We start from the raw sequence: 21,985 nt of genomic DNA, 5'->3' as shown, positions 1-21,985 counted from the left end.
TCTCCGGTCTGCTGCTACTAATGCTGCTAGGCTACTAGCAGTACAGGTAGTATTACTGGTGGTAATACTGGTCATTACTAGTGGTACTACCATTAATATTGCTTGTACTACTACAGCTAAGAAAACTGCCGCGTGTACACCACTGTTCACGTCCCCACTGTTCTACATTCTGTGCTGAGGGCACAGTCCTGGGTGCCTTGTCTCCCTTTAGCACCCTGTTAATTGAAATCGGACATCTTTTTAACCTCCGAAGAGGCTTGTTGATTGCGAAAGCGCAAATGCCCTATCAGCTGTCGACACATCACCATTCTAAGCGCCGTTAGCATCCGTGTGTGCAGCTTGTTTATCACGAAGCTGTTTTTTATGTATTTTCTTGCTTGGTTGAATATGTATGAGCTCCAGCTTCACGCCGCCCTCTCCAGGCCTCCTGTTGTTCTCCGGTCTGCCTGAGGTTTATTTACAGCCTGTATACGTCTCCAGAACTCTCCCAGTGATTAGACTCCTGTCGCATTCTTCCATTACTTTCTAATAGGATTATGTGCGTAAATTGAAACGGGCGTCATGGAATGAACTCACTGCTCCCGTCGCGGGGATAAACGCGCTACTCCGCTGCATAAGTCATGACACACTTCCTGCGGCTGTCTCCGGGGTGCAGACCCCCCAGCCCTGTCTGGTTTGGTTAGGTTTGAGAGAGACGTCGGGTGCGTGTGTGCCATGTTAATTATTTTCATTTTGGGTTTTTACTCTATGTTGTCGCTGTAGACTCGGCTCACCGAGGCCTGGCCCCCTGCCCCGCGGTCACGGCCGTGATGAGAAACCCCATCTACACCGCCTGGAGCCACCGCGTCCACACCAACAACTGCCCCTCAGTGCCCAGCCAGATCTGCCACCCACACTCCCACCCCAGGTACCTACACCAGAACCACAATGAATCATTAAAGAGCTCTCCACCGACACCAGAACCACAATGAATCATTAAAGAGCTCTCCACCGACACCAGAACCACAATGAATCATTAAAGACCTCTCCACCAACACCAGAACCACAATGAATCATTAAAGAGCTCTCCACCGACACCAGAACCACAATGAATCATTAAAGACCTCTCCACCAACACCAGAACCACAATGAATCATTAAAGAGCTCTCCACCGACACCAGAACCACAATGAATCATTAAAGAGCTCTCCACCAACACCAGAACCACAATGAATCATTAAAGAGCTCTCCACCAACACCAGAACCACAATGAATCATTAAAGACCTCTCCACCAACACCAGAACCACAATGAATCATTAAAGACCTCTCCACCAACACCAGAACCACAATGAATCATTAAAGAGCTCTCCACCGACACCAGAACCACAATGAATCATTAAAGAGCTCTCCACCAACACCAGAACCACAATGAATCATTAAAGAGCTCTCCACCAACACCAGAACCACAATGAATCATTAAAGACCTCTCGACCAACACCAGAACCACAATGAATCATTAAAGAGTTTCCACCGACACCAGAACCGCAATGAATCATTAAAGAGCTCTCCACCAACACCAGAACGGCAATGAATCATTAAATAGCTCTCCACCAACACCAGAACCGCAATGAATCATTAAAGAGCTCTCCACCAACACCAGCACCACAAAGAATCATTAAAGAGCTATCTACCAACACCAGAAACACAAGGGCTGAATCTTTCAACAGTGCTCCACCAACATGAGAACCACACAGGCTGAATCTTTACAGAGCTCTTTACCAACACCAGAACCACTCAGGGTGAATCTCTAACTTTAAAAACCTGTCCTGCTGTACTTTCTGCATGTGAGATCTAAACTGAGGTCAGAACTGTCTTGTCTCTTTCCTTATCAAGGCCTTTCAGTTGGATTCTCAAAGTAAAGAAGAGTGATAAATAGATCATAGGCCGCTATACCTATCAGGAAATACACTCATGTTTCCCCTGTAAACCTTTGTAGCACAGTGAATAAAAGTGTGGCCACTTAGACTTGAATGCAGTCTAACCTCTGTGCACTTTCTCATATCTGAGAAACCTGTTTAAAGAAGCATTAACTTTCTCCCCGTGTCTTGCATAATAGCAGTCCTTGAGGTCAATGACTGCCGAGCCCAGTATTTTGAAAGTGTTTAAGGAGGACAATGTTGCTTATGTTTTGCTTCAAAGCTTTGGACGGTAAGGCCACGGAGGTGCAAGGCTGAGTTTTCAGCCTCTTTATAGCAACGCTGCGGAGGATCAGCAATGAGATCTGTTTTATCTAAATAATTGTTGCTTAGAATCATGGCAGAATGAGTAATTGGAATGGTTTAAGGCAGCATTAACTGGCTGGAATGAAAACCTGCGTTTGAGACCCACTGACCCACTCTTCTGAAACGCAGTCCCCAGCATCAGGGCCGTCTGAGTTTGGACCTGAGCCACAAGCGCTCCAGCGACTTCTCCGAGCCATCCCGCAGCAGAACGCCTCACGGCACCAACTCCCTGCCCTCCAGCGCCAGACTGGGTCAGTACCGCCCCGGGTCACACCGCACGCTCTCACACGCTCTCACACGCTCATGTTATCGGTATCTAAAGTATTGGAAAAAAAAAAGTAAAAAGGAATCATCATATAGTAGACTGCATACATGTTCTGTGGTATCGGCGTGTGTCTATGTATGTGTATGTGTGTGGTTGTGTGCTCACGCACGCATGTACATGTGCACTCAAAGCCTGTTGACCTTCCCCGCAGGTTCGTCGAGTAATCTGCAGTACCGCACAGAGCGGATTAAAATCCCATCCACTCCGCGATATCCCCGGTCCATGCTGGGATCCGACAGAGGTACGTGTGCGGCCCCATGCTGTTCCCACAACACCTTCCAACAGAAAGTGAGTGCAGCAGCTGATAACTGGACCATTCCTTTCAAACACTCTGTTCAGAGTTAGAGTGACAACCTACAGGAAGCTGGACCTCCAGGAAGAATGCCGCTCTTTGTTACCATTATTGTTTATTTCAGTCCAAAAAGCTGTGGATTTGTGAAGTATTTGGCAGGTTTTGTTTGCTGTATGGAATCCCCCCCAGAATTCACTGCAGTCAAGCATATCAGTGTTTTGTTGTCAGTTTATTTAAGTCTGTAAGGCTCTGGATTTGTGATGATTTGGTCGGTTTTGTGTGCTGAATAGGATTCCCCCCAAGAATTCACTGCAGTCAAGCACCCCAGTTAGCGTTTTGTTGGCAGTTTATTTCAGTCTGTAGCGTGGTGTATTAGTGATGATTTGGCGGCTGCCGTGTGCTGAATGGACCCCTCTTCCGCAGGCTCTCTCTCTCACTCCGAGTGCAGCAGCCCCAGTCTCATCACCCCGCCCCAGTCCCCGCTCAACATCGAGACCTCCTCCTTCGCCAGCAGCCAATCGCAGAGCTCCATCTCCACCCTGCCGAGGATATCCGTCAGTCCTGTCCCAATGGGAGAGCGCAGGAAAGACAGGTGCTCAAACACTGCCACCTCCACGTTTAATTACTACACTGAACCTTTGCCCAGTAACTCTCGGTCTGACATCGTTTCTGGCCATTCTGAGAATGCAGTGATGTTGCATGAAGTCGTTCTGGCTAAAGTGTCACTTCTGAGTCCTATGTTATGTAATGCATCTATTTACAGCAGTGGTCTCCATTCCTGGTCCTGGCTGGCCGCAGGGTCTGCTGGTTTTTGCTGTTACTCGGCACTTATTTGATCAGTTACAGCAGTTGATTGCACATTTAACTCTCCTCACTTGGTTTGTTGGGTCTCAATTGGTTGCACAAAAAACTAGCAGACCTTGCGGCCCGCCAGGACAAGGAATGAAGATTCAGGCCAAGAATGCACAAGTCTGGTCCTAGAGGTCTAGTCTGCGTGCTGACCTGTAGGACCGGACTAAACTCTGCTGGTTCCCTCCTGCACATGATCTTAGTAAAAGCACGAGCAGTCTGCAGCTTTAGCTGTTCCTTATGCAACTGTCTGATCAAGATGAGTGAGCTAATTAAATAAGAGCAGAAGTCTGCACAAAATCCTGAAGTGAACCGGCCCTTGTTCTGTACAACCTGATTTAGAATAATTTACCGATCTGAGCTAATCTCACAGATTTATTTTTTATTTTTCCCCCAGAAATTTAAGTCACTGTTCTTGAACTCATTGCGTTCAATTACTTGCAGTGATCGTTACGTCAGCATTAGGATGTTCCGTTCAGAACTTTCTTATCACATATGTCACCTCACGCCTTAAAGGGTTAAAAATAGTCCAGTCAGGATGGAAACTGTTCCCTCTCACTCTGTGGTTTTCTGTCTGGCACTGTGATCTCTGCTGTTTTCAGGACTCCTATCATGCACTCTCATCTCTCTCTCTCCCTGTCCATTCCCATCATGTATATTTGCACATCTTCTTCCAGCTTCTGTCCTCTCATTCTCTCTCTCTTCCCTCTACCCTGGCTCTTGTGAATCTTCCAGGTATCTGTTCCGTAACAGATCCTTTCTCAGAATCCCCCTGGCTCCTAGGCCTAGGTTCTCCTCTCTCAGAAGCCTGAGGTTTGTTCTCTGCCAGTCGCAAACGGGGGATGTCCCAAAAAAACAGCGCCCGCCCGCCCGCTCGCTCGCTCCCGCTTGCAGTGACCCGTCCCGTCTGTGTGCGTGTCCCCATAACGTCTGTCGTGTGCTCGCCTGACGAGGTTTCCCCACGCTTGAGATTTCATCACGTTTTTCCCCCCAGGGGTGTGCGTTTGGTTGCATCTGTGTGAAATGGATACGCGCAAAATTAAATTTTAATTTGCGGATCATCCGATAAACCGTCTTCCAAGGAAGTGGATGAAAACTGTGTAGATGGAGAATTTGGGACATGCCCTTCTATGAATTGATTTAATTCTCGTAAAGAAAAAAACGATTTCCGTGCTTTTAGCTTTTATGGATTTCGAAGGTTTGCTCTTAATTAGAAAATCATATGAAGTGTCCCTTTATAAGTTCCCCGTGTTGTTTCCCTGTTGGAGGTTGCATGCCTGTTCTGTTGCATTTAGAGTGACTGCATGATATTGCATGGTGGAGAGAGGGATGAAATTGAGATTTCAGTCAGTAAAAGTTCTTGCAAAAGGGCATTTGATGAAAGACAATGAGTAAGTTTAACTTTACTGCTCTGTTGCTTGAGTCGTCCTGTTTACGACGCTCACTCAATATGATTGGCTTTCGTATTTAACATATTTATTCATATTTAACAATATTCTGTCAGAGAAAAAGCAACCTGCATGAAGGTATGTGTGTCCTTTTCAGATGTGTGTGTGTGTGTGTGTTACAGTACAGTGAAACGGAGCGTGATTGGCTAACCGTAGTTTTTGTCCCTCCTGGCAGGCCGTACCTGGAGGAGCCGCGGAACGTGATCGTGCACAAAGGCGCCGAGCCTCTGGGCATCTCCATCGTCAGCGGCGACAACGGCGGGATCTTCGTCTCCAAGGTGACGGGGGGCAGCATCGCCCACCAGGCAGGGCTGGAGTTCGGAGACCAGCTGCTGGAGGTACGTTCCACCCTAGTCTGGCTGTTACATTTAAAAATTACATCAGGAACTTTCTCTCTAAATCTAAATATCAACGCAATGGTTCTATAGCTTAGTGGTAAACCAGTTGGGCCCCGCCCAACACAGTTGTGATTTGATAGAAGTAGTGACTGACAGTTGGTGTAGAGCAAGTCCCTGAGAATTTGTAGAATGTATAGTGCTGTAGTGAGCGAAATGAAAACTAAATGAAACTACGTAACCCATAATGCCGTGTTGGCACAGACCACATGTGCTACTCGAAGGTGTGGAGAGGTATAATGTAGGCCTGTCATCCTGTGCAGTAGCAGTTCTTGTGAGCGATGTAAGGACTGCCTCTTGTTTCCTCAGTACAATGGGATCAACCTGCGCAATGCCACTGAGCAGCAAGCCCGGCTCATCATCGGACAGCAGTGCGACACCATCACCATCCTGGCTCAGTACAACCCACACATGTACCAGCTGGGCAACCACTCACGGTCCAGGTACGACCCCATTCAACACATTTTAATATAAAAAATGCTGATGTTCATTAGATACAAATATATCCTATTTGACATTGATTAGAAGTCTGATTGACTCTGGTCATGGACTTTGGTTGATTAGTTGGTTAGTAGAGCAAAAGGACCTTTTTTTATTTTGGGTTTTTTTTTTCTCATGGAATTACCAACATCAAAAGAAAAAAGCTATTGTAGGTGGAAAAGTGGTCACATGACTTGCTTTGATCAGCTGTTTAGCCTCGACACAGGTCATCAAATTGTTTTGGGGGGTGTCCATTACTGTGAGGCCTTCTCCCCCTCCTGTGAAATAATATCAGTGAGTGGACAGAGCTTTTTGTTCATAACGGTCATTTCTCTGCCGCTCTGCTAGCTCACGGATGGAACCAATCAGCAATCAGTCGACTCCCCTGGGCAGTGGAGCCACGACCCCCGACAATCACTCCACCATCGACACCCTGAGCGAGCAGGACGAGGGCACCATGACGCCCCCTTCCAAGCAGACCACGCCCACCAGCAGCCCCCGCAGCTCCGTCAGGTGAGACACCGGGGGCCACGTTAGCTCAGGAGAGGGGCCCAGGGTACGGTCCGTCCCTCAGTGACACCTGGAAGGCAGCAGGGGCAGCTCAGTCCACCAGAGATGATGTGCACATCATGTATTATTATCAAATCTATCTGTATCTATGTTGCTGAGCTGGCTAGTTTGCTTATCTGTTATGATTCAGTCTAGTTCTAAAAGCTGCTGCCTTCCAGGCTCCAAGTACCTTGGGCTCAGGAGATAAGAGCGGTTGTCTGGCAGTCAGAGGGCAGTCAGAGGGCAGTCAGAGGGCAGTCAGAGGGCAGTCAGAGGGCAGTCAGAGGGCAGTCAGAGGGCAGTCAGAGGGCAGTCAGAGGGCAGTCAGAGGGCAGGCGGTTCGACCCCGCCGCCCTGGGTGTGTCGAGTTGTCCATGAGCAAGACGAGCCGATTGGTGCCTTGGTTGGCAGCCTTTCACCATATGTGTGTGTGTATGTGCGTGTGTGTGTTTATATGTGTGGCATTCATCATTCATTGTTACTGCATTTGGATGAAAACTGCATATAAATGTCCATTTACCATTTGCCTTCAGTCGCAAGCTGCGCCGCCATCACCCCATCACCCACGCCCGCGTCTGTCCCCGCAGGATGTCCGGCGAGGCGGCCCGGAAGGTTCCGGAGCCTCGGACGGTGACCCTGCGGAAGACGCAGGTGGAGCTGGGGGTGCAGATCTGCGGGGGGAACATGCACGGCATCTTCGTGGAGAAGCTGGAGGATGACAGCCCCGCCAAAATGGCCGACGGCCTGGCGCCCGGGGACATGATTCTGGAGGTAGGGCGGAAGAACATCCGTCACCATCCTTTCATATTTCTGCTCCCTCGCACACGCCAATAATAAAACTGAGCTGCCCTACCCTGGTTCTGGATATCTAGCTTCCCGTAAGATTTCATTTCAACCCTAATTTGGTACACCTGATTCTACCAGCAGCTCGATGAGATCTCTCACTGTTGAATGAGGTGTGCTTTGTTAGGGTTGGAGTGAAACCCTGCTGGACTGTAGATCTCCAGGTTGGGCAGCCTGGATGTGGAGTGGGAGAAACTCGTGACTCCAGTCCCTGGCTTGGCTAGTCCGCCCTTGGCTCTGCGCCTGTAAGCATTTGTCCTGCACTGTGCTGCAGCAGCGTTTCCCTGGGATACACTCTCCTATAACACCATCTGTCGGGAGCGAAAATCGATTCCGGGGTGCCCGGTGAACCGTGTACAAACATTTGTTTTTGTCAATCGACCGCGCTCTGAGCTGCGGCCGGGAGATTCTTTTTGAAAGCGCTGCCATCGCCTCTGGTTTGTCGGTTAACAGTACTGCTCGGTCCCCATGCGGAATAAGACCGCGGAGGAGGCCTACCTGGAGATGCTGAAGCCTGCGGAGACGGTCACACTGAAGGTCCAGCACCGCATCGACGAGTTCACCGCGCTCAAGGACGCCCCTGGAGACGGTTTCTATATAAGGTACCGAACCGTTAGCCTCTTGCTAGTTTAGCCCTTAGAGTAGTAGTTCTTCCATTTGTGCTAGAACTTCTACAATAGTGTTCCACTGGTCATCACTTCCAGTTGCCAGTAGCGATTGTTACATCAGCGTTAGAATGTTCACATATGAACATTCTAATCGCATTCAGCATCTGAGTCATTTTGTGGAGCTTACCGCCATTTTATTTGCATTGAGTGAATATTAGCAACATCATCTGTCCCTGCCGTCTTGTTAGTGGTATGGCCATATCTTCAAATTAGTTCGGGTCCCATTCACTCCCATTCATTTTTGTGACCTAGCTGAAATGAATAGCTTTAAAGCGCACACTAACTATGGTGGATAATGGCTTGATAACAGGGAGTACTAATGTCAAATTGAGTTTAATATCTGATGCATTTTCATTGTTTTGGGCCTTAAAGAAAAAGAAGGTCCAGTAAATGTACTTGTGTTATACCAAAGTGAAATATACCCTTAAAGAGTTAAAGTCTCTGTTTCTCACAGCTGGTAAGTATCCCTGGGGAGAATGCAACTGGCACACGTTCAGCGGCTGTTTGTGTAGGTGTCAACGACACATTGCTCTCTTCATCTGTGTCGTTACATGCTAGATGTAATACGAGATGGCTCTTTCTTTATTGTTTCTATATGTATTAAACAGCCCATACAACCCACATGTGATGCCTGCCCCGTTCAGGCAAAGTAAACATTTCAACATGCTTTGCCACACAGAAATAGCCTTGTGTGTTTGTTTTGTGTAAATGTCATTAATCACATCGCAGCTGTCACCATTCCCTGGCTTTTCGCTCTGAGGCAATCCACCATAAATACGAGCTGGCAACCCAAACGGGTCTCAAATGAACGACCGTAAAACGGTGATTCCCAAGCGTGTTCCTGGAGATCTACCGTCACTCCAACACTAACACGGCACACCTTATTCAACAGCTAGGGCAGGCCTGCTCAACCCTGTTCCTGGAGATCGACTGTCCTGCAGGTTTTCACTCCAACCCTAACAAAGCACACCTCATTCAACAGCTAGACCAGGGTTGTCCAACCATGTTCCTGGAGATCTACTGTCCTGTAAGTTTGCACTCCAACCCAGCCAAGGTGCACCTCATTCTGCAGTTGGAGATCTCATTGAGCTGCTAATTGGCAGAACCAGGTGTGCCAAATTGGGGTTGAAATGAAAACCTACAGGGTGGTAGATCTCCTGGGACAGGGTTGGGCCTACAGTATGGATCAAAATGCTCTCACAAAACACTCACAAAATGCCACAGTTCACCTCCCTCTCTTTCTCCTTCTCCTTCTCCACCCTTCCCAGAGCACTTTATGACAGAGTTGCGGAAATGGAGCTGGAGCTGAGTTTTAAGAAGGATGACATCCTGTACGTGGACGACACTCTACCAAAGGGCAACTTTGGGTACTGGATGGCCTGGCAACTTGACGAGAACGCCCAGAAGCTTGAGCGAGGGCAAATCCCCAGCAAATACATGTAAGTGCGGTTTCCTCTTGACATAGCATTATTGGTGCAAAGGGCTGATGTCTCTTTTACACAAGTCATCAACTTTTACTGTTACCTAAACCACCCTTGGGAGTGCAATATGTGCCATATGCTGGATATCATGTAGTCAAAAACCATATAAATACCACCATATGTGACGCTTAATAAAGTGGGGCTCTTGTTAAGCTAAATAAAATTAAGCTATGAATGTCTTGGCACCCAAGAGTACAGATCTGATGGTGTTTAACTCGTGAGCGCCCTCTAGCTGATTACCGTAAGACTACAATGGCTCTGAGAAGCGCTAATCCTATGCTAACCTTGTCCATAGCAGAAGTAACATGACAGGATTATGGCTGGTGCAACACATCGTAAAATAATTGTGAGATGTCAGTAAGCTTCTTGGACAGACTGTGCTACTCTCCTGACTCTGCTCATGAGCTGACTGTGACTGCTATTCTCCTGACTCTGCTCATGAACTGACTGTGACTGTGTTATTATCCTGACTGCTCATTAACTGACTGTGACTGTGCTACTCTCCTGACTCTGTGCCTGTTCTCGTGGTTCGGCAGGATGGACCAGGAGTTCTACCGCAGACACAGCATGTCGGAGCTGAAGGATGAGAACGGCTCCAGTAAGACCCTCTCGGCGGCCGCACGGAGGTCCTTCTTCCGCCGGAAGCACAAGCACAAACGCAGCGGCTCCAAAGACGGCAAGGACCTGCTGGCCCTGGACGCCATCAGCACCGACTCCATCCCCTTCCTGGAGGGTGAGCGCCGCGAACCGCTGTCCGACACCGACGCTGTGCTTTCTGCAATATAAGACGCCTCCACTCCTCACACTCCCCATCCCAAAGACCTGATCCAAACTCAAACAGGGCTTTCTCTGAGGCTGCTCCTCCCACCCTATGCATCAGGGAAGCAGATAATCTCATCTAAACTCACCCTTTCAATTTGTTTGTGTTTACACCTCCCGTCTGTATGATTTTGCCTGTATGTACATTTCTTGCTGTTTTTACATATTGTTAAGTGACCTTGGATTTGGGTGGACCCACTTCATTCTGGGCTTGGGACTGAAAGGGTTAGAGGTGTCAACCTTGTGGAGTGCTCGCCAGAAAATCCCTGGCATTCTATTAAAATGTCTTAATGGTGGCACTTTTACAGTGAGATAAAGTGTGTCTGTTCCTCACTGCCATATACATGGACTCCCACATTTCACAGACTTGAAAGCACCTGCTGCCTTTATGGAAGATTTGAGCCTAGAAGAATTTTTATGGCTGTCTGTTTTCATTGGCAACTGAAATGTGTCAGTTAAGATGTACTGTTGTGCTGTTGGTTGGCAGACTGTGTGAGCCTGGCCTATCAGAGGGTTCAGAAGGTGGAGTGTACCGCCCCCAGACCAGTCCTGGTTCTGGGTCCGTTGGTAGATGCTGTTAAGGACATGCTGGTTAAGGAATCCCCAGGGAAGTTCTGCCGATGTCTTCTCGGTGAGATTTCCCTTGTGCAAAGAAGGATTTTTTTTCTGACAGTCAAAGGATTTGATTATTTACAGATTCATGAATTATTCATTTTGCCAAATACATTTGAATTGAGTACATGCAAGAGTTTTGGTCTGTTTTGTTTCTGTGAGCACATTGTGAAAGGTCTCCTCTCTGACTGGTAGGAGCTAACCATAACTTTGAAAACTGATTTGGGTGATGGATTAAAAGTTTTCCCAGATTGAGAAAGCTGATGTGTTCTCATTTGTGATGAATTTCAGAAGTGATGAAGGCTTCTCAGCAAGCAATAGAGCGTGGCGTGAAGGATTGCCTGTTCATCGACTACAAGAGAAGGAGCGGCCATTTTGATGTGACAACTGTGGCTTCAATTAAGGAAATAACAGAGAAGGTACGCTAGCTTTCCACATCAACTTCCTCCCTATGTTCTGTATTTAAATACTTAACTAGAAAGGTGTGGGAAGCCAAAGTAAGCCTTATAAGTATGGATAATAGTACAACATTTTGAGCTTAAATTTGAAATTTGTCATCTTAAATGTAAATTTTGAAATGTTTAAACATTGTATTCTGTCAAATTGCTAGAGTTGTTTGTAGTTAAAGTTTTTGATGACACTGCCTGTATGCTGTCATTCATTGCCCATTGAAAGCGTACTGGAACTGTGCTGTCATCTTCTCTCATAGGATTGTCACTGTTTGCTTGACATTGCACCTCACGCCATTGAAAGGCTTCACAGCGTTCACATTTACCCAATCGTCATTTTCATTCGGTACAAAAATGCAAAGCAGATAAAGTAAGTAGTCGCATCTTTCTACAGACATTTGTTTCTGTAAGATGTCTTTTGCGTTTTAAGTGTGTTATTAACTGCCATATGAAAGTTTCAATCATTATGACATTTTTTTCCCATTCCAATGGACGTTTTTTTCAATTTTTTATTTTGCTTTGCCACACTTTCTGAAATGTTTATTTTTGGGTGTATATCCATCATTAACACATTTATTTTTTGCAAACATACCCTTTGAGAAATTCCACATGTTTTAAATTATGACTCTAAAAGGAGGTTGGAAAAAAACAAAACTATGATGGTAATATGATGGCGGTCAATTACTAGCGCTACCGCCGAAGCCTCAAGCGAAGTGCTCACCAGGTTAGCATCTGCGAAGGAAATACACTGTATTAAAAATAACGTAATTTGTCAGCTGTAAAATGCTGGCATTGAGACAGCCCTAGAGGAATTAAGGTTTATCCAGTTATCCCCTTTTGGTCTCCCAAAAGTAATGAAAGAAAAGTGCAGCGAATCAGTTTTCCCCTCCTAACACTTGCACACAGTCCTCGTTCTGGAAAGCACTTTGTCTCTTAGCTGTAGGGTACTCTCAGCAGCGTGTCCATTACAAAGCTCCGGAAAACTCCGCTAGCCGCAATATCTGCTCCCCAGTCGCCGCGAACAGTATTAATTAAAAAGCAGAATCGGAACGAAATTCCGCCACCTGTCTTCAGCCATTACGGGATAATTGGGTTTCAACTGAAGGTAAATTCGAAGAGCTCCCGCATTGGTGTTTTTAATCCGGGCTTGTGAAGACATTACGGCGGCTAATTGAAAGGCGCTCGTTCGGCGGAGACGTTGCATTCTGACGAATGGTGGGTTTGGTCTGGTGATTTATACTAAGCCAGGCTCATCATTGGCGGAGTGAGTGCCAAGTGGCCGCAGAACTTGCATTACCCTCTTGCCCCCACGCTCCGGTGCGTGGGAGAAGTTTCCATTTCACTCCCAACGAGAACCTTCGCGCCACCACATTCCACGACTCAGTCCGACTGACTTGATAACAATAATATATCGTTATAGTAATAAAATATTGATTGTATGTAATTTAATAATAACAGCATAACGTATGATGTCTTGTCGCTAATGGATTGCGTTCAGTTGGCGCCTTCTCGTTATAGCATTCAAGGACATATGCAAATGAGTGTGGTTGGCCGCTCCGGTGAGCCCTTAGCAACGCTAATCAACCCATAGACACCGCTCATGTCTGCTAAAGAGCATCCCACACGCATGCAGTTCCACACCGCCAGCTCTCGTTTTTTTTTTTCGTTTTTTTTCACCTTCCATTTTTCCATTTACATTTTTAATGGATCAAGTGGCTTTAGTACTCTTCTTTAAAGTATTTACCGGTGTATTAATGTCTGTGATTTATGTATTGTACAATGCAGGCTTGCTTATGTACTGTAATGGATGTTGCTGTATTGTGAAGCTGTACAAGGAGTGAAAAATAGAGAAATCTGTGTAGTAAATATGCTGTTTGACGTTAAGAGCCGATCTGATTTTATCTTTGCTTCCTACCAAACAGAGAGCAGAAAGATCCCGTGTTCCTGCGGGATAAAGTCTCTCAAAAACATTCCAAGGAACAGTTTGAGATTGCACAGAAAACAGAACAGGAATACAGCAAATTCTTCACAGGTTGGCTTTAAAAAATATATTTTTTTATACAATCTTACTTTGCTGTATATGTGGTGACATACTGTAAAGCATCGGCACTGAGCGACTCTGCTTTATTATTTTTTTTAATCCTCTCCAGGTATTGTCCAAGGCGGGAGTTTGTCCTACATTTGCACTCAAATCGTGACCATTGTGGATCAAGAACAGAACAAAGTTCTGTGGATTCCAGACGGATCGCCCTAGAAGTGGAGCCCGGCCGCTGAAGCCTGCAGCCTCGCATCTATGTAGAAAAAAAAAAACACTAAAACCTTAACTAAATGAAGGGGTACAATACACTGAACAATATACTCAAACCGTGATTTGTTCACACGTTATTACTGCAATCGATATAACCTGTAACACAACGCTTAAGTTACACTTCTCTGCAGGCGTATACATTCGTATAGCACTGACGTTTTCGTTTCCGTAGTTTTTATTTTTTTCCCCTCCCTCCTTTCCGAACGTCTGATTTTATTAGTGATGCTGCATTTGAAACACTCGTTTACAAAAACAGACTATTTTCAGAGTATTTTTACGTAACGCTTACTTGAATGTGTACTTTTCTCGTAGTGGTCCCGCCCCCCTGACCCCTTAGTCCCTCTCCCCAAATAAAACTTTGTCACAGGGATGACGTCGATGCATGTGAGTGAAGAGTTTACTGGCCGCAAGGAAGTGCCTTCAGAAATTGAGTGTTTGACAACAGGGTTATCTTGGGGGTTGGGTTTAACGTCAGAATAACGTAAAAACAGTTCAGTTCAATCCTTTACAGGACAGACCACTGTGTTTTAATAATCTCTTTATTTCCGTTTCTATGACCTTAACGTCTAATTAACTAATAACTAGGTCACGGACCTAGTAGAGTGTAGCAGTCGGTAGTCAGCTCTTAGCAAAGATTAGCATGTTTTTTTTCCTCAGTTTTATTTTTATTTGTTCGTTTTGTCTCTTTTAATGTATCTATTTAAAAAGAAAAACATCATCCTGGTGCAATTTTGCATGACTCTAAAACTTTTCCTCGTTTAATCTGTGTTAGTGTTATAGATTTTTTTATTATTTAAGTGGGTTTTTTTAATTCAAGTATGAGGCACAGTAAGTTAAATGTGTAAATGGTGATTCATTCGGTCTTCAATGCAATGCCCTCTCCCCCTCTGTATGTGGTGCCAAACTCCAGTATCTCCATTTGTTTTGCTTTTGTTTTGCACTTGTGAATCTGTGCGCCCTTCACACAGAGTTGCATTTAGATATGGAATAATTTTTGTATCATGTTCTAGGTACTATAGTTGTACTGTACAAGCAAGTGTACATTTAAGTATATCACGACTGTTCCTGACATTTCATTATTGCCTGGCATACAATTGCCTTTTATTCTTACCTTAATTGGAGAAAGTAGTCTGCTCCTTGTTTGAAAAAGGGATGTGTTCTTGCACAGTTTTTCAAAGAAAAATATGTCCTAAAGTTTGACTATTGGGTTAAAAGATTAAGAGCCTTGTAATTAAAAGTAAATTTAATGTCAAACTCTCACAGGATTGCTAGCATAAGATTTTTCATGTGAGGGACGATGCTTTTTCTAGGCGTGGTTGGATTATGACAGAGGATATACATGAAACAGACAGGTACTGTTCTGATTGGGATTTTCTTTATTAAAAATATGATTTGTATCAAATGTTAAGAAATTAATGAGAATAAAAGTCATTTTTCTGTACCACAAAACCTGGTTTAGGTATTTCTGTTTTTGTTAATTTACTAGACCAAATTGACCAGTATTCCAATGATAAATGAATTGTGTAAAAGCAGTTCACTGGAAATTGGTAGGTGAAGACCAAACATTCAGGAATCCATGTTTCACGAGATGCTTTCTGTGAAATATTTTCAACTATGTGGTTTCACAAGAATTAAAATGGCAATTGTTTGTGCCATAGTAAAATCCATGAGTTCTAATGAGAAACCATGTTGCACATTATGGTACTGTAGACTAACAGGTCTGCTATTGCAAAGCACTTATGAACTCCTAGGGGTCTGTGTGTAGATCAATTTTAGAGGTATTTCGTATAATTGCATACATTTCAAGAAAGAAATCAATCCAATGAATTGCAATCAAAATGAAAGGGGATGTGTCTGAAACTGACATGCAATCGAATTTATTGAAAGACTGCAATATAGCGTTCGTGGTGGTAAAGTAGTTGGCCATTTCGCTAATGCAGAGGCACAACCATTATTGTTATTAAACTACTTCTCAAACGATCAACCATTTTGCATAAAGTGTGCTGTGTATTGTGCTGTACACTACCTATAGCCTTTAACTTCAGTGTTTGTTTTGTTCCCAGATGGTGTTTACTAGTGCTAATTCTAATATGTGTAGTGTTCTGGAGTTCTCTTGTGCTTTAAACAGGTTTGCTGGAATTTACTTGCGCCTCATATCCTCTTCGACTATCGGACAATACAAAAGAAGGAATACGTTTCTACGGTGAGGTTAGTTCCTAAATGTGTTTTTACCTTACCAGCACAAGCACCCGTTGTTGTGCGTTGTTGATTTCACGCATAGTGGCAAAAAAAAGAGGTAGATAAAATCACGGACAAGAAAGAAAAGCGTCTTTGGTGCCATTAGCTCGCTTTAGTTAATCTTTTAACTGAACTTAGTTGCAAACTTGAGATGCAAGCGCTGCATCATAGCGAACAAGCTGATGGCTGGATATTTTCAAATGCTAACTGGTCATGTGCCAATTTATTGGGACTGTTGTTGTAAATAAAACCAATACGGCAGCAGATGTTCAAGTTTAAATGAAATGGAATCGATTGCAGCTTTTGTATCCTCTAAATTCCAGGCTGGATAATGTGATTAATGTCAAGTGGTACTTGATTTAAAGAGAAGAGGGATGGTATGGCTGGTTCGGTAGTAAATTAATGATATCACTACTTTCGACGTTGCCAATGTTTAGGCCGATTCACTAGTACAGTGATGTCACTGGTTGGCTTGGCTGCCGCCCAGACGAAATGTGTGCCTTCAATAAATAATCAACCATTTTTGCAGAAAGATATTCATAACTTTCCTCAGTAAGAGTTCTATCGTCCTGCCAGAACATGCAGACATGAGATAACATGCAGTATCTAAAAGAAAGGCTAGAATACCCATGAAAAGCCAATGTCTGGAAAAGATACTATTTCCAGAAAGCTCCTGAACACTCTTGTCTCTGCATAAACATGCTTGCCAGCTCAATGTCAAATTGGGCTAAGGATATTTTCAACAGGTATGGTTGGATAAGTGAGGTATGAACAACCATCATACACAGTTCTCAAAATTCCATTAGAAGAGTGTGGTAGTAAATTCTACTGAATTATGCTCTTATTGGAAAGGTCACAGCAGTGTTTAATTGCAACATCCACATCCATGCCACTCAGCTATGGCAATTTGTAAGCCTCTGACCCCTCTGTAAAATGTGGAATAAATATTTTACAGTGTTGGAATATGAAATGACTGGTTTAAGCAGGAGTTGCTGTGAGCTTTAAGGTTGTGTGGTCTTCTGCATCTCAGCTTTACAGGACGGAAAGGAAAGGCTGATGAAGTTGTTAAGCTAAGTTCTGCATCACCTGCACCATAGACAAACCCAATGCAAGCACTGATACCTGAGCACTTTGTGACTGGTAAATTTATATTGTGACTGATTTTCATCTTCAGCCCTGTGCATTCTCTTGCCGTGTCCTTCCGTGTGACTGTACATAACCTTGCGGTTTTTGTTTCCTTTTCTTTCTATAAATTCATCATTTGTTAGCATTTTCAAATATGAATTGTACCAAAGGAAATGTATTCCTTTTCATTTTACAAAAAAATAAGTCGTCAGACAAGCATTTAAGTTTAATATGAAATGTCCATTATAGCCAATGGCACGCAAAAATGGCTTCCTTCCAAAACAAATGGGACCGATAAATGAGTATCCACCGAAGTTATAAAAACCCTAAAGCATGAAGACCAAATGGCAATTTTTGAGGTTTTCAGAAATGTGCACTGGGCTCATTGTTTATAAAAAATTATTATTTTTTTTAAAGGCCATTGGCAGTGAATTATTTTGTAAGGGGGAATAGGAGATAAGCGTCACGCTAATGTTGACTCCGAGCTTCTGTTTCCCAGCATTCCCTGTGACGTTCCCTGTAAGTGCTGCCCTGCCCCTGGCTCTGTGGACTCGCTGCATCATGCCCCCCATCAGCTTGAGGTTAATGCGGCTCGCTGAGGTATCTGTTTCCACACAGCTGTTGGCAGGTCATACGGATGTGTGAATACACAGAGAGTGTGACTGTGTCTAAGTGTTTGTGGTGGATATATATTTCCCTCTCTGTCCTAAGGGTTATTTTCAGAACTGTAAATGGCTATGGCCAAGCCTTTCAATATGTCATATTCACCCCTCTTTTCCACTGCACAGATGGAGAGCCATTCTTCCTTATGCTGATGGCCAAAATGCCTCAGCTTTTATGTCCAAGATCCTGCATTTCGATATAGGGAGTTATTGTTTGCAATACATTTTGTCATTGCATTGGAGAATATGCAGTGACAAAATGTATTGCATATTATATGCACTCGCAAACCTTCAACAGACCATGTACTGTGCCAGGTAAAGACAGAAGAAGTTTGATATTAATACCAGGGGGGAATATCACGAAGCAGGATCACGGAGTAAAACCTAGACCACTTCCAAACCTGGAGCATGTACTATAGTAAAAACAGCTGTTCTGGGTTTTACTCAGTGAACTTATCCATATAACTTGGTAATGCTGCTTTGTGCTATACCCCCCTGTTTTTTGGTTGCTGTTTATAATAATTATTATATATACCTCCAGATTCCATATATATTTTTGTGGATCAGAATACCCTTTTTTTCTAAATGTGTAAATGTATTTGATTTTAAAAAAATGTTATATGTATCAGATCCACTAGAGGGAGTAAAGAACCTAGTTATATTGCCAATCCATCCCAAACTCATGTGCTTGAAATATCATTACCGCTATGAGACGTGCCGTATTATAATGATGGTGAAGATGATGTAAGGATATTTCCATGTGACTGTTCCATGTGAAATATCACCTTATGTTATGGTCAATACCAAATTAATCCACATGAACACTGATCATAGGCAATGATTGACGAAATGCCTTTTCATTCAGGCCTCAATAAAATTCCCCCAATTAGGAATCGATTCCTATGTTGTGTTTTTTTTCCATGGTTCGTTGATTGTACATATACAGTAAAAGAGCACTTGCTCTATAAATATTTTCATTACCATTCAGGGCATGCATCCACTGTTTCAAGGCTAAGAAGATTGAACTGCCATGTATGTATTGTATTGTTTATCAGATAAATGTATATAGTTTAGACTTCAAAGACTATCTCCGCACCATAAAGGCTTAAATGTCAGTATAACTTTTCCTCATCTCTATGACAACCATTGTGTCAACATTCTAAATGAGCTCATTGTCCTGTGCGGATAGACCTGGGCCAAGCACACTCATTAGCTGGAAGGGTCAATTTCAAAACATGACCCACTGGCAGGGGATTCCAAAAATTGCTCTGACGCGGTGCCAATTGCCTGTGGTGGAGTGCAGACCCCAGTAATGAAACCAAGGTATTGCCATGGGTGGCACAAATGTCGCCGCTTTCTGAGACCCCTATTTGTTCCCGTAATGGTTACAATTATTTGTCAATGTAAAATTTCAAATGAGAAATCAGTAATGCATCAGGCACGTTGTAAGTATCAAATTATTGTTTCTTTCGAGGGATAATCCAAATGACTATATCGACGAATTACCAATCCTGTGTTGGAAAAAAAACATACCATAAATTAGACTCGTTAAGATATCGTGTAAACGCCCACATGCCAGTAAAATTAATGTTTTTGAAATGATTATAATTTAGTTTGCGTCATTTCGCACAGTTGATTTAAAATTCGTCTTCTAGTAAGACCTTCTTTTCTTATAGTTGCAACTCAAACTTGCAGCTACTCAACAGGTTCCCAAATTCTGAGCACAGTCCCCGCTTCCTGCCTTTGGGTGGAGTGTTGACAGCCTGTTTCTGTTGCCTGTTTTCATTCCTGGCTGTGTCGGGAAAAGCCTCGCTAATATCACATCTTTCCCAGAAAACAAAAAGAACACTACATCACTACGTTTTAAAATGAATGGAAATGCAACACCATTAGTTCCATTTAGATGTCCGAATACTTCGTGTAAATGCCGTAAATTGTTTGTTTGAACGGATTGTTTCCATTATGAAAGCTCCTTTTTTAAGCAAAAAAAGGAAAAAGAAAAAAAAGTGCGACGGCCGTCTTTGTTTTGTATTCTAGTCACTGAAACATGCTGTTTAGTAGGCTGGAAAATATTAAAACCAGCAATACATGATATTGCACTGGAACTTTGATTAAAAAAGGAATACGGATAGGAGACGACGTATGTAATTATTATCGTATAAAAGTAAAAAGCAATGTAGTAATGCACCCCCGCATAATCTGGATAGCTACAATGTACGAACGTAGGAATACATAGCGGCTTGTTGGAATAAACATATCCGCGCTGAATGCCCATTGTAGATAGGCTCCGCCTTCCTACCTGTAAATCTCCCTGCTATCTTTTGAGCAGATCTGACAGCCTCTATCAGCTGGCCGCTGTGCACGGGCAGAATGGACTGAACAGGAGCGGCGACATTTACCAAATAACAGTTATCGTTCCGGGGAATAAAAACAAAAACGCCTTATTCCTGACAGATGTGAAGAGTGCGACGAGCGACTGATAGCAAGAAATAAATCTTCACAGCTGAAAACCATTTATGTTATAGACAAGGTGGAGTTCGCATGAGAGAAATCGATTGTCGCTGCCTGACTGTGTCCCTGATGGAAGAAAGCTAGGTCGCACAGAAGCTTGTTTTAGTGTCTTTTGTCAACATTCATATAGAACAGCAGCGACAATAGATACAGCAGCAACTACGGCTGCGAAATGAAGCGATCTCAGAAATGGAATTGTACCTGAAGGTTTGGAAAATGCCTGATTTGACCTAAAATTCAATCCTACAGGCGTCATTAGGGCGAGTTTTAATGCGTTTTGTTGTGGGCAACACATTAGCTGTTCGGGGTTTGAAGTCAACCTCGCCAGTGCGTCACAGATTTTTAGAAGCGATCGATCTGTATTGAAGAAAACGGGTTAAATATTATTGAAGGGAGGCTATTTGAAGCAATATGGCTGATGAGTGGGGTAGGGGGCGCTGGCCGGAGCTCTCCGAAGCCTCTGGATTCTAGCTAAAGCAGATGGAAACGTTTCAGAAGGTATCGGCAGCAGTATAATGAATAGTAATATCAATAATAACAGAAATCCGGAGCCGTCATCTATATTTATATCAAAGATGGACGTGATCATCCCGTTCTCACCAGACGTGCCCTGTGATAGTGGCCAGCGCATGTGGTGGGCATTCCTGGCCTCGTCCATGGTCACTTTCTTCGGGGGTCTTTTTATTATTCTTCTCTGGAGAACTCTCAAATACCTGTGGACTGTGTGCTGCCACTGCAACATCAAAAGCAAGGTAATTTTATTTTTTTATTACCAATTTATGTGTTGGTTTAAATGATGACAGAATGTGGCATTGGTATGTTATCTGTGTGTGTTTAAAGCCCACGATATAATAAAATATATTTCGTAATTGTCTTGGCCACCACTCTGACATGGGATAGGATCTCCTGGCATACATCTTCTACAAAACTAAATTGATATGTCATGTTGCCACGTTCAACGAGCTAGCCTTCCCTTTAAAGCCCAATCTGAGAGTTTTTGCTCAGGAAAACACAGAATCAGCGTTGGCCATGTTACAAAGTGGAAATTTGTGGATGCCTTTATATATTACCCGCAATAATTATAACACAAAATTATTAAGTCTGAATATCTGTGTTGTTCTTTTATGCAGTTATAAAATATTTCAAAAAGAATACGATTGATTTGCGGTCTCTCGTGTTTGACTATGGAGACAGAAGCCGCTCTGGTTTCTGTATAGAGGTGCTCGTTTGCTTCTGACTTTGAATCGGCTGGAAACCCCAACCTGTTGAGGAGGATGACGGTAATCTCAGTTGCCTGTTTCCCCGCAGCGGCCTTCTCCTTATTTTTGTACGCAGCCGTCTACATCCGTACTTTTCGCATTGTAGGCCTACACATTAATGATGTAGATTATATCACTGTGGTCTGGTTTATGAACTATATTGGGTTACTAGACAAACCACACGGAAAACGACGTGAAGCACTTTCATTTTAGATTATTAGAGAATTCAGTGTTTGTTGCTATCTATCTAAGGTCCTTAACCACCAACGGCAAGCTAAGTCACTTCATATAGGCTACAGTCAAATGTTGGATGAACACACTAATTGTAAGGCCTTGTTTTAGGTCCGATATGTGCATGTGCAAGTAATATATGTTGGAAGTTATGTGTTTATTTTTTGTGGAATCTCCCAT

The 21,985-nt window shown here is 43.7% G+C and overlaps 2 protein-coding genes across 11 annotated transcripts in view; both read left to right on the top strand.

Annotated features, from left to right (window-relative positions):
- Positions 1-15,228, top strand: part of dlg5a (discs, large homolog 5a (Drosophila)) — a 62,694-nt gene extending 47,466 nt beyond the window's left edge. For 3 of the 7 annotated variants that reach the window (XM_061231418.1, XM_061231417.1, XM_061231422.1), the window contains 17 exons: positions 763-907; positions 2,391-2,512; positions 2,738-2,827; positions 3,302-3,470; positions 4,463-4,540; positions 5,351-5,513; positions 5,880-6,013; positions 6,399-6,563; positions 7,133-7,370; positions 7,896-8,044; positions 9,379-9,549; positions 10,128-10,324; positions 10,898-11,041; positions 11,314-11,441; positions 11,732-11,841; positions 13,394-13,503; positions 13,622-15,228. In XM_061231418.1, the coding sequence (XP_061087402.1) occupies positions 763-907; positions 2,391-2,512; positions 2,738-2,827; positions 3,302-3,470; positions 4,463-4,540; positions 5,351-5,513; positions 5,880-6,013; positions 6,399-6,563; positions 7,133-7,370; positions 7,896-8,044; positions 9,379-9,549; positions 10,128-10,324; positions 10,898-11,041; positions 11,314-11,441; positions 11,732-11,841; positions 13,394-13,503; positions 13,622-13,725 (2,417 nt within the window). In that variant the 3' untranslated portion in view covers positions 13,726-15,228. The remainder of the gene's footprint in view (positions 1-762; positions 908-2,390; positions 2,513-2,737; positions 2,828-3,301; positions 3,471-4,462; positions 4,541-5,350; positions 5,514-5,879; positions 6,014-6,398; positions 6,564-7,132; positions 7,371-7,895; positions 8,045-9,378; positions 9,550-10,127; positions 10,325-10,897; positions 11,042-11,313; positions 11,442-11,731; positions 11,842-13,393; positions 13,504-13,621) is intronic. The other 4 variants (XM_061231423.1, XM_061231419.1, XM_061231421.1 and 1 more) reach the window with 3 other exon arrangements.
- Positions 15,229-20,808: 5,580 nt separating this feature from the next.
- The window catches only part of LOC133116402 (calcium-activated potassium channel subunit alpha-1), a 173,852-nt gene continuing 172,675 nt past the window's right edge, over positions 20,809-21,985 (top strand). For all 4 annotated transcript variants that reach the window (XM_061225913.1, XM_061225922.1, XM_061225896.1 and 1 more), the window contains exon 1: positions 20,809-21,067. In XM_061225913.1, coding sequence (XP_061081897.1) covers positions 20,831-21,067 — 237 coding nt within the window. In that variant the 5' untranslated portion in view covers positions 20,809-20,830. The remainder of the gene's footprint in view (positions 21,068-21,985) is intronic.

This window comes from Conger conger, chromosome 2 (genome assembly GCF_963514075.1).
Source record: "Conger conger chromosome 2, fConCon1.1, whole genome shotgun sequence".
In the NCBI taxonomy this organism is placed as follows: domain Eukaryota; kingdom Metazoa; phylum Chordata; class Actinopteri; order Anguilliformes; family Congridae; genus Conger; species Conger conger.
Note: the sequence above shows the minus strand (reverse complement) of the source record. Positions and strands in the feature narration are given on the sequence as shown.